The following is a 12,601-nucleotide window of genomic DNA, read 5'->3' as shown; positions in this document are numbered from 1 at the left end:
TGTGCTACTACTATACTACTACTACTACACTACTACTATACTACTACACTACTACTATACTGCTACTATACTACTTCTATACTACTACTACACTAATATTACTATACTACTACTACTGTGCTACTACTATACTACTACTCTACTACTATAATACTACTACTATACTACTACTGTGCTACTACTACTCACACTATTTATGAAACATCAAAACGTAACACAATCCACACTCGGGTCTCGAACGCCCATCCAGCCACGCTACGGCCGAGCTGGACACGGTTCACTCTCCCGGCTCGCACCACGAGCTGGACACGGTTCACTCTCCCGGCTCCCACCACGAACTGTGTCCCGGCTCCCACCACGAGCTGTCCCGGCTCCCACCACGAACTGTGTCCCGGCTCCCACCACGAGCTGTGTCCCGGTTCACTCTCCCGGCTCCCACCACAAACTGTGTCCCGGCTCACACCACGAACTGTGTCCCGGCTCACACCACGAACTGTGTCCCGGCTCACACCACGAGCTGTGTCTCGGCCTGCGTGGCGAGAGGCCTTCTTCTCCTCGCCGACGTGAATCTTCTTCACAGTAGCAGCAGCAGCACTTGAAGAACCCCGAGCCCCTCCCCCTGGGCTATCTCCGCCCTCGGCCCCACCCACCTTCTAGATCTCTCCGGCTCTTTCTCGACGGTTCCCGAGAGCTCCTCTGGACCACGTCGAGCGCCCTTGGCCCTCGCCCACCGGTAGCCCCCCCCCCCCTCCACTATCGCGTCCGGTGACGTGCCGGCAGGTTCAACCGGCGCGTCGTGACCCCCAACGTGTGACCCTGGCTGGCTGACGCTCTCTCTCGCTCACCGGGAATCCGGCACCGCGCGCCGGTCCCGGTGTCACCGCGCTCACCCAAGCCCCGCTAGGGCCGGCGCCGCGTGCCGTGATGACAGCGCCGCCTTGCCGGCCGTGAACTCGCAAGCCCCGGCACCACGCGGTGACGAGCACAGTCAATACTAACGGGGCTCGGTGATAATCAATGGGGCCTCACTCACCACAGGGCTCAGTGTTAATCAATGGGGCTCTGTGTTAATCAATGGGGCTCTGTGTTAATCGATGGGGCTCTGTGTTAATCAATGGGGCTCTGTGTTAATCAATGGGGCTCTGTGTTAATCAATGCGGCTCAGTGTTAATCGATGGGGCTCTGTGTTAATCAATGGGGCTCTGTGTTAATCGATGGGGCTCAGTGTTAATCGATGGGGATCTATGTTAATCAATGGGGCTCAGTGTTAATCAATGGGCTCTGTGATAATCAATGGGGCTCAGTGTTAATCAATGGGCTCTGTGTTAATCAATGGGGCTCTGTGTTAATCAATGGGGCTCTGTGTTAATCAATGGGGCTCTGTGTTAATCGATGGGGCTCAGTGTTAATCAATGGGGCTCTGTGTTAATCAATGGGGCTCAGTGTTAATCGATGGGGCTCTGTGTTAATCGATGGGGCTCTGTGTTAATCGATGGGGCTCAGTGTTAATCGATGGGGATCTGTGTTAATCAATGGGGCTCAGTGTTAATCAATGGGCTCTTTGTTAATCAATGGTGCTCTGTGTTAATCAATGGGGCTCTGTGTTAATCGATGGGGCTCTGTGATAATCAATGGGGCTGTGTTAATCAGTGGGGCTCAGTGTTAATCGATGGGGCTCTGTGTTAATCAATGGGGCTCTGTGTTAATCAATTGGGCTCTGTGTTAATCAATGGGGCTCTGTGTTAATCGATGGGGCTCTGTGTTAATCGATGGGGCTCTGTGTTAATCAATGGGGCTCTGTGTTAATCAATGGGGCTCTGTGTTAATCAATGGGGCTCTGTGTTAATCAATGGGGCTCTGTGTTAATCGATGGGGCTCAGTGTTAATCAATGGGGCTCTGTGTTAATCAATGGGGCTCTGTGATAATCGATGGGGTTCAGTGTTAATCGATGGGGCTGTGTTAATCAATGGGACTCAGTGTTAATCGATGGGGCTCTGTGATAATCAGTGGGGTTCTGTGTTAATCGATGGGGCTGTGTGTTAATCGATGGGGCTCAGTGTTAATCAATGGGGTCGTGTTAATCGATGGGGCTCTGTAATAATCAATGGGGCTCTGTGTTAATCGATGGGGCTCAGTGTTAATCAATGGGGCTCTGAGTTAATCAATGGGGCTCGTGTTAATCAGTGGGGCTCTGTGATAATCGATGGGGCTCTGTGATAATCAATGGGTGCCTCAACTCACCACAGGGCTCTGTCTTAAATCGCCTCTGTCTCCCCCCCCCCCCCCAGGGCCGCGCCCGATTGGCCGCCCGTCGCCATGGTGACCCGCAAGCTGCTCTCCCATTGGCCGAGGCGCCTCGTGCCGGGCGCCTGCCTCGCGGTGGCCGCTCTGCTCTGGCTGCTGCACACGCTAGGGTGTGGCCTAAACCATGGTGGGTGTGGCCTAAACCACGGTGGGTGTGGCCTAAACCATGGTGGGTGTGGCCTAAACCATGGTGGGTGTGGCCTAAACCACGGTGGGTGTGGCCTAAACCACGGTGGGTGTGGCCTACATCACCCACCGTGATTTAGGCCACACCCACCATGGTTTAGGCCACACTCACCGAGGTGCTACTAACAGCACTTGCCCCTACAGCCTGCTAGAGGCTACACGGAGGATCTTTGTCTGTGTGTAGGTGCCACTAACAGCACTTGCCCCTACAGCCTGCCAGAGGCTACCTGGGGGATCTTTGTCTGTGTGTAGGTGCTACTAACAGCACTTGCCCCTACAGCCTGCTAGAGGCTACACGGGGGATCTTTCTCTTTGTGACTGAATGCACCCCAACCCACTACCCCGCTACCCCCCACCTCCCCCCCCACCCCCCTCTACCCCCCCACCCACCTACCCACCCCCCACCCACCTACCCTTCCTACCCCCCACCTACCCCCCCCCCCCCCCCAGCCGAGGAGTCTGCCCCCCGTGGCCAGGAGGCGGTGGCGGGGCTCAGGCGAGACGCAGGCCTGGGGCAGCACCAGGCCGAGCTGGCGGAGCAATCCGCTCGGCACCACCAGCAGCTGCAGGTGCTGCGCAGGCAGCTGGCGCAGCTCAAGGTGAGCACGCCTCACCATCACCACCATCACCACCCTCACCACCAGCACTACCCTCACCACCAGCACTACCCTCACCACCAGCACTACCCTCACCACCCTCACTAGCATCACCACCATCACCCTCACCACCCTCACCACCACCCTCACCACCACCCTCACCACCATCACCACCAGCATCACCACCACTATCATCACCCATATGCCCAATTACCCATGCATCCACCCACTCACCCACCCACTCACCCACCCACTCACCCACTCACTCACCCACCCACTCACTCACTCACCCACCCACCCACTCACCCACCCACCCACTCACTCACCCACCCACTCACTCACTCACCCACCCACTCCCCATCCACCCACCCACCCACTCACCCACCTACTCACCCACCCACCCAACCACTCACCCACCCACCCACTCACCCACCCACTCACCCCACCCACCCACTCACCCACCCCACCCACTCACTCACTCACTCACCCACCACTCACTCACTCACCCACCCACTCACTCACCCACCCACCCACCCACCCACCCACCCACCCGCCCACTCACCCACCCACCCGCCCACTCACCCACCCACCCGCTCACCCACCCACCCGCCCACTCACTCACTCACCCACCCACCCACCCGCCCACTCACTCACTCACTCACCCACCGCCCGCCCGCCCGCCCGCCCACTCACTCACCCACCCACCCACCCACTCACCCACCCACCCACTCACTCACTCACTCACCCACCCACCCGCTCACTCACCCACCCACTCACTCACTCACCCACCCACCCACCCGCTCACTCACCCACCCGCTCACTCACTCACCCACCCACCCGCCCACTCACTCACTCACCCACCCACCCGCCCACTCACTCACCCACCCACCCACCCACTCACCCACCCACCCACCCGCCCACTCACTCACTCACCCACCCACCCATTCGCCCACTCACTCACCCACCCACCCACCCACTCACCCACCCACCCACCCACTCACCCACCCACCCACTCACCCACCCACTCACCCACCCACTCACCCACCCACTCACCCACCCACTCACCCACCCACCCACTCACCACTCCACTCACTCACCCACTCACTCACCCACCCCTGCCCCCAGTCCGAGCTCCACCACCGCACGGAGCAGCTGAAGACCCTGCAAGGTGCGGTGGTGGGCGGGGCCTCCGTGGTGGGGGGCGGGGCCTCCGTGGCTGTGGGCGGGGCCGGCGCAGTGGTGGGCGTTGCCCCCGCGGTTGGAGGGGATGCGGCCCAAGCCGCTTCCCCGGCCCCCATGGATGCCTCGGGCCCAGGCGGCCAGGCGAGCCTGCAGGCTTTCCTCACGTCGCAGGCCGAGCGCTCTGAGGTTCTCTGGGGGGGGCGCTACTCCAGCGAGTACGCGGTCATCCCCTACGACAGCTTCACTGCACACAAGGTGGTGCACCGCTCGCTCAGTCACTCACTCGCTCAGTCAGTCACTCGCTCAGTCAGTCACTCGCTCAGTCACTCACTCACTCAGTCACTCACTCATTCAGTCAGTCAGTCAGCCGCTCGCTCAGTCAGTCACTCACTCGCTCAGTCAATCGCTCAGTCAGTCACTCGCTCAGTCACTCACTCACTCACTCAGTGACTCACTCAGTCAGTCAGTCGCTCGCTCAGTCACTCAGTCAGTCACTCGCTCAGTCAGTCACTCGCTCAGTCAGTCACTCGCTCAGTCAGTCACTCACTCAGTCAGTCACTCGCTCAGTCAGTCAGTCGCTCGCACGCTCGCTCAGTCAGTCACTCGCTCGCGCGCTCACTCAGTCAGTCACTCACTCGCTCAGTCAGTCACTCGCTCAGTCAGTCAGTCGCTCGCGCACTCGCTCAGTCACTCACTCGCTCAGTCAGTCACTCGCTCAGTCACTCACTCTGTCAGTCACTCGCTCACTCAGTCACTCACTCAGTCAGTCACTCACTCGCTCAGTCAGTCAGTCACTCAGCCAGCGAGTACGCGGTCATCTCCTACGACAGCTTCACTGCACACAAGGTGGTGCACCGCTCGCTCAGTCACTCACTCGCTCAGTCAGTCAGTCGCTCAGTCAGTCACTCGCTCAGTCAGTCACTCACTCACTCGCTCAGTCAGTCCCTCACTCGCTCAGTCAGTCAGTCACTCGCTCAGTCACTCACTCGGTCAATCAGTCGCTCGCTCAGTCAGTCACTCGTTCAGTCAGTCAGTCACTCAGTCACTCGCTCACTCACTCAGTCACCCACTCAGTCACCCGCTCGCTCACTCACTCACCCACTCACTCACTCACTCACTCGCTCAGTCACTCACTCGCTCAGTCACTCACTCAGTCACCCACTCAGTCACTCGCTCACTCAGTCACTCGCTCACTCACTCAGTCACTCACTCAGTCACCCGCTCGCTTGCTCAGTCAGTGACTCACTGTCCCAGGTGTACCAGCTAGAGACGGGGCTGACGCGCCACCCCGAGGAGCGGCCTCTCCGTCGCGACCGCCGCGAGGAGCTCGTCCAGGCCGTGGACGCCGCCATCGTCGCCCTCAATGGCGGGGAGCGGGCGGGGGGTGACGGATACTCACTCGCTCACTTCGTTGAAGGTGCCGCTCACCCGCTCGCTCACTCACTCACCCGCTCGCTCACTCACCCACCCACTCACCCACCCACCCACCCACCCACTCACCCAACCAACCACCCACCCACCCACCCACTCACTCACCCAACCAACCAACTACCCACCCACCCACCCACTCACTCGCTCACTCACCCACCCACCCACCCACACACTCACCCAACCAACCACCTACCCACTCACTCACTCACTCGCTCACTCACTCACCCACCCACCCACCCACTCGCTCACCCACCCACTCACCCACTCACCCACTCACCCACCCACCCACTCACTTACCCACCCACCCACTCACTCACTCACTCACCTACTCTCTCACCCACTCACTTACTCACCCACCCCCCCACCCTCCCACCGCAGGGCTTTTCCGCAGCGAGCGTGACAAGGGCACGGAGTATCGCCTCGCCTTCCGACGCCCCGCGGAGACCGACGGCTCTGATGACTCCGCCGGGGTGGGCGGATCGCCGCTGCGCGTGGTCACGCTGTTCCGCCCCCTGGCACCGCCCGTGGTGGTGGCCGTGGACGGCGCTGGCGACGGTGGTGGCGGTGGTGGCGGTGGTGGCGATGGTGGTGGCGGTGGTGGCGGCGGCGCTGGTGGCGGTGGTGGCGGTGGTGGCGGTGGTGGCGGTGGTGGCGGTGGTGGCGGTGGTGGCGGTGGTGGCGGTGGTGGCGGCGGGTATTTCCCGCCGCTCCACGTGGTGGTGCCGCTGGCACGGCGCACCAACGCGTTTCGCGCTTTCATGCACAACTTTAGGTGGGCGGTGGTGACGGTGATGGTGGTGGTGACTGTGGTGGTGGTGGTGATGGTGGTGGTGACTGTGGTAACTGTGGTGATGGTGGTGATGGTGGTGGTGACTGTGGTGATGGTGGTGATGGTGTATCTGTGTGTGTGTTTCTGTCTGTGTGTGTGTGTGGCTGGCTCCGGTTTGAGAGCAGAGGTCTCACTCCGAATCAGTCCCTTCTCTACGCTTGCGAAACGTGGACCCCCCTAATGGAGCATCTTCTCCGGTTAGAAACATTTAGGCTGGCCTGCCTACGATCCATCCTGGGTTTAACCAGACTGGATTGTGTGAGGAGCTCACAAATCCTTGAAAGATTTGGGCTAAGTTCCATCGGTGAGCTCCTCCGGCAGGCAAGGCTGCGTTGGCTGGGTCATGTAGCCCGCATGCCCAGCCGCCGCATGCCGAAACAGCTTTTGTTCGGCCGGATCAAGAGGGCTAAACGGGCGCGGCACGGGCTAGAGAAGAGATGGAGTGCCGTGGTACAGGAGGACGTGGAGCTTAGTGGACTTGCCGATGACTGGTACCAGCGGTGTCAAGATCGGCCTCTGTGGAGGAGGCTCGTGAAGGACGCTACTGGGCAGTTGGAGGCAGTCGCCCTCCAACAACAATGGAGGGCGGAGGAGCGACGCTCACAACAACGAGCGGAGCGCCGGGTGGCTAAAGCACAGCAGGTTGGCACAGTAGGGGACACAGGTGGTGCACCAGCCAGTCATCTCAGTCAGTCGACCCGTGGCACCTGGGTCTGCCCCGTGACCTCCTGCCCGCGGTTGTTCGACACTTCACGTGGCCTCAAGATGCACATGGCCTGGAACAAGCGTCGTGGTGACGTCACCGCCACTTAGTGGCGAATGGCGGTTGTTGTGATGCTGTGTGTGTGTGACACTGTGTGTGTGTGTGACGCTGTGTTTATGTGGGTGACGCTGTGTGTGTGACGCTGTGTGACGCTGGGTGTGTGACACTGTGTGTGTGAGACGCTGTGTGTGTGTGAGACGCTGTGTGACGCTGTGTGTGTGATGCTGTGTGTGTGTGACGCTGTGTGTGTGACGCTGTGTGTGTGACACTGTGTGTGTGAGATGCTGTGTGTGTGTGAGACGCTGTGTGTGTGTGACGCTGCGTGTGTGACGCTGTGTGATGCTGTGTGTGTGACACTGTGTGTGTGTGTGAGACGCTGTGTGTGTGAGACGCTGTGTGTGTGTGAGACGCTGTGTGTGTGTGAGACGCTGTGTGTGATGCTGTGTGTGACGCTGTGTGTGACGCTGCGTGTGTGACGCTGTGTAACGCTGTGTGTGTGACGCTGTGTGTAGGGTGATGCTGTGTGTGTGTGATGCTGTGTGTGACGCTGTGTGTGTGATGCTGGGTGTGTGACGCTGTGTGTGTGTGACGCTGTGTGTGTGTGACGCTGTGTGACGCTGTGTGTGTGACGCTACAGGCAGGTAGTTGCGAGCCAGCGAGGCACGGTGCATCTGACCGTCGTTTACTTCGGATCTCCGGGACTTCGCGAGGTGGAAGACATCTTGAGGAGCACCCAGTGAGACGCACGCACAGACACACACATACACACACACATACACACACATACACACACATACACACACACATACACACACACATACACACACACATACACACACACATACACACACACATACACACACACATACACACACATACACACACACATACATACACATACACACACACATACATACACACACACATACACACACACATACACACACATACACACACACATACATACACATACACACATACATACACACACACACATATACACACGCATACACATACATACACACACATACACACACACATACAACAACAACAACCGCCATTCGCCACTAAGTGGCGGTGACGTCATCACGACGCTTGTGCCAGGCTATGTGCACCCTGAGGCCACGTGAAGTGTCGAACGCCCGCTGGCAGGAGGTCACGGGGCAGACCCAGGTGCCACGGGTCGACTGACTGAGATGACTGGCTGATGCACCACCTGTGCCCCCTACTGTGCCAACCTGCTGTGCTTTAGCCACCCGGCGCTCCGCTCGTTGTTGTGAGCGTCGCTCCTCCACCCTCCGTTGTTTTTGGAGGGCGACTGCCTCCAACTGCCCAGTAGCGTTCTTCACGAGCCTCCTCCACAGAGGCCGATCTTGACACCGCTGGTACCAGTCATCGGCAAGTCCACTCAGCTCCACGTCCTCCTGTACCACGTCACTCCATCTCTTCTCTAGCCCGTGCCGCGCCCGCTTAGCCCCCTCGAACAAAAGCTGTTTCGGCATGCGGTGGCTGGGCATGCGGGCTACATGACCCAGCCAACGCAGCCTTGCCTGCCGGAGGAGCTCACCGATGGGACCGTGCCCAGATCTTCCAAGGATTTGTGAGCTCCTCACACAGTCTAGCCTGGTTAAACCCAGGATGGATCGTAGGCAGGCCAGCCTAAATGTTTCTAACCGGCGAAGATGTTCCATTAGGGGGGTCCACGTTTCGCAAGCGTAGAGAAGGGAGGGAATGACCGTGGCCGAGAAGACCTGAAGCGTAGTGCGGAGATACAGACCAGGTAGCTTCCACACAGCATTACGCAACCGATGAAAAGATATTGCCGCTCGACTGATTCGGAGTGAGACCTCTGCTGTTAAACTGGAGCCGGTCATAAGCACACTGCCCAGGTATGGTAAACTCTCCACTCTCTCCACAACTGCCCCATCACCGATTGGGAGTTGTGGAGGTGGAGTGTCCGATGGTACAAAATACCCAGGCAGGTGCTTAGTTTTGGTGGGGCTGATGGTAAGGCCCCATCTCTTAGTAGCACGCTCCAATCTCAACAACAGCGTCTCCAACTCCTCCTCTGAATGAGCAGCTATTATCAAATCATCAGCATACATAACGTGGTTGAGCAATAGGGAGCCATCCCTTGACCGCACCCGGGCATCGATCAGCCTCCCATTATATCTGTACCATATGGAGATTCCCCCGGTACAGCTATTGAAGGCTTCATGAACTACGTGGTCAAAATAGATGTTAAATAATGTGGGAGCCAGAGGACATCCCTGACGCACCCCAAGGTGTACAGGGAATGGCTCTGACTCCCGGCCATGTAGTTTTTTCCCGGGCCCGCTCACCATCATGAAGGTCCTTAATGATCGTGAGCAGAGGGTCAGGTACTCCAAAAGCACGAAGAACCCAGAGCCCAGGCCTACTGATGGTATCATAGGCCTTGACCAGGTCAATAAAGCAGAGATGTAGGTCTTGCTGGAATTCCCTACACCTCTGCTGTAGCAGATGGACAGAAAATATGGCATCCGTGCAGGACCGCACTTTCCTGAAACACGCATACATGCATACACACACATGAACAGTGAGACTCAGCTTTGACCTATGAGTTTCCCCTCCCTCCCCTCCCCCACCCCTAACCCTCAACCCCCACTCCCCCCCCTCCCCCACTCCCCCACTCCCCCCACCCCCCCACTCCCCCCCCACCCCCCAGGCTGGAGGGCTTCCCCAACGTCTCCATGGTGCCGCTGGCCGGGGAGTTCTCCCGCGGGGTTGGGCTCGACGCGGGGGCTCGGGCCTGGCCGGGTGGGGGAGGGGGGAGGGGCGTCGGCGGGGGGGCGTGGCCTGCGGGGGGTGAGGGGGCGTGGCCTGCGGGGGGGAGGTGCTGCTGTTCTTCTGCGACGTGGATATCGTCTTCACGGCGGAGTTCCTCACTTCCTGTCGCACGCACGCACGGCCTGGTGGGTAGTAGTAGGGGTAGTGTAGTACTAGTGTAGTGTATAGTGTAGTGTATAGTGTAGTAGTGTATAGTGTAGTAGTAGTGTATAGTAGTGTAGTGTATAGTGTGGTAGTAGTGTAGTGTATAGTGTAGTAGTAGTGTCATGTAGTGTAGTTTAGTATAGTGTATAGTGTCGTGTATAGTGTAGTGCATAGTGTAGTGTATAGTAGTTTATTAAATAGTGTAGTGTATAGTAGTGGTGTATAGTAGTGTAGTGTATAGTAGTGTATAGTGTAGTGTATCGTAGTGTAGCGTATAGTAGTGTAGCATATAGTATAGTGTGTAGTGTATATTGTAGTGTGTAGTGTAGTGTATAGTGTAGTAGTAGTGTATAGTGTAGTATATAGTGTAGTGTATAGTGTAGTAGTAGTGTAGTGTATAGTGTAGTAGTAGTAGGGGTAGTGTAGTAGTAGTGTATAGTGTAGTGTGTAGTGTAGTACTAGTGTAGTGTATTAGTAGTAGTAGGGGTAGTGTAGTGTATAGTGTAGTAGTAGTGTAGTGACTAGTGTAGTAGTAGTAGTAGTGTAGTAGGGGTAGTGTAGTGTATAGTGTAGTAGTAGTGTAGTGACTAGTATAGTAGTAGTAGTAGTGTAGTAGTAGTAGGGGTAGTGTAGTGTATAGTGTAGTGGTAGTAGGGGTAGTGTAGTGTATAGTGTAGTAGCAGTGTATTGTGTAGTGTATAGCAGTGTAGTGTATAGTGTAGTGTATAGTAGTGTCATGTTTAGTGTAGTGTATATTATAGTGTATAGTGTAGTGTAGTAGTAGTGTATCATAGTGTCATGTATCGTGATGTGTATAGTGTTGTAGTAGTAGTGTATAGTATAGTGTATAGTGTAGTAGTAGTGTCTAGTGTAGTGTATAGTGTAGTAGTAGTGTATAGTGTAGTAGTGTGTAGTGTAGTGTATAGTGTAGTAATGTAGTGTATCGTAGTATAGTGTAGTGTATAGTGTAGTAGTAGCGTGTAGTGTATAGTGTAGTAGTAGTGTATAGTAGTGTTGTAGTGTAGTGTATAGTGTAGTGTATAGTGTAGTGTATAGTTGTGTTGTAGTGTATAGTGGAGTGTATAGTAGTGTAGTGTTATAGTAGTGTAGTGTATAGTGTAGTGTGTGTGTGTGTACACTGTGTGTGTGTGTACACTGTGTGTGTCTGAGTGTGTGTACACTGTGTGTGTGTGTGTACACTGTATGTGTGTGTACACTGTGTGTGTGTACACTGTATGTGTGTGTACACTGTGTGTATACTATGTGTGTACTGTGTGTACTGTGTGTCTCTGTGTGTACTGTGTGTCTGTGTGTGTACTGTGTGACTGTGTGTGTGTACACTGTATGGCCATGTGTACACTGTGTGTGTACACTGTGTGTGTACACTGTGTGTGTGTGTATACTGTGTGTGTGTACACTGTGTGTGTACACTGTGTGTGTGTGTATACTGTGTGTGTGTACACTGTGTGTGTGTGCACTGTGTGAATACACTGTGTGTGTGTACACTGTGTGTGCTTGTACACTGTACACTGTGTGTTTGTGTGTGTACTGTGTGTCTGTGTGTGTACTGTGTGTGTACACTGTGTGTGTATACACTGTGTGTTTACACTGTGTGTGTACACTGTGTGTGTATATTATGTGTGTACTGTGTGTCTCTGTGTGTACTGTGTGTCTCTGTGTGTACTGTGTGTCTGTGTGTAGTGTGTTTGTGTGTGTACTGTGACTGTGTGCGTGTACACTGTGTGCGTGTACACTGTGTACTGTGTGTACACTGTGTGGCTGTGTGTACACTGTGTGTGTACACTGTGTGTGTACACTGTGTGTGTGTACACTGTGTGTATACACTGTGTGTGTGTGTGTGTACACTGTGTGTGCGTGTATACTGTGTGTACTGTGTGTACACTGTGTGTGTACACTGTGTGTCTGGGTGTACACTGTGTGTCTGTGTGTGTACACTGTGTGTGTGTGTACACTGTGTGAGTATACACTGTGTGTGAGTATACACTGTGTGTGTGTGTGCACTGTGTGTGTGTACACTATGTGTCTGTGTGTGTACACTTTGTCTGTGTGTGTACTGTGTATCTATGTGTGTACCGTGTATCTATGTGTGTACTGTGTGTGTACTGTGTGTCGTGTGTGTACTGTGCGTGTACACTGTGTGTGTGTGTACACTGTGTGTGTGTACACTGTGTGTACTGTGTGTACACTGTGTGTACACTGTGTGTACTGTGTGTGTACACTGTTTGTCTGTGCGTGTACTGTGTGTGTGTTCACACTGTGTGTGTACACGTACACACTGTGTGTACTGTGTGTACACTGTGTGTCTGTGTGTACAC

At 55.6% G+C, this 12,601-nt stretch overlaps 1 protein-coding gene across 1 annotated transcript in view; it reads left to right on the top strand.

Annotated features, from left to right (window-relative positions):
* The window catches only part of LOC116956930 (chondroitin sulfate N-acetylgalactosaminyltransferase 1-like), a 28,657-nt gene that overhangs the window by 9,408 nt on the left and 6,648 nt on the right, over nt 1-12,601 (top strand). Inside the window, exons 3-10 of the mRNA XM_076054933.1 lie at nt 2,290-2,432; nt 2,942-3,090; nt 4,213-4,524; nt 5,524-5,686; nt 6,079-6,472; nt 7,930-8,028; nt 10,000-10,111; nt 10,168-10,246. Of these exons, the coding sequence (XP_075911048.1) occupies nt 2,318-2,432; nt 2,942-3,090; nt 4,213-4,524; nt 5,524-5,686; nt 6,079-6,472; nt 7,930-8,028; nt 10,000-10,111; nt 10,168-10,246 (1,423 nt within the window). The 5' untranslated portion in view covers nt 2,290-2,317. The remainder of the gene's footprint in view (nt 1-2,289; nt 2,433-2,941; nt 3,091-4,212; nt 4,525-5,523; nt 5,687-6,078; nt 6,473-7,929; nt 8,029-9,999; nt 10,112-10,167; nt 10,247-12,601) is intronic.

The sequence above is a fragment of the Petromyzon marinus genome, chromosome 68, assembly GCF_048934315.1.
Source record: "Petromyzon marinus isolate PM22_M1 ecotype Great Lakes invasive population chromosome 68, UKy_Petmar_22M1.pri1.0, whole genome shotgun sequence".
NCBI lineage: Eukaryota > Metazoa > Chordata > Hyperoartia > Petromyzontiformes > Petromyzontidae > Petromyzon > Petromyzon marinus.
The sequence above is the reverse complement of the archived record's forward strand: the minus strand, read 5'-3'. Positions and strand labels throughout refer to the sequence as shown.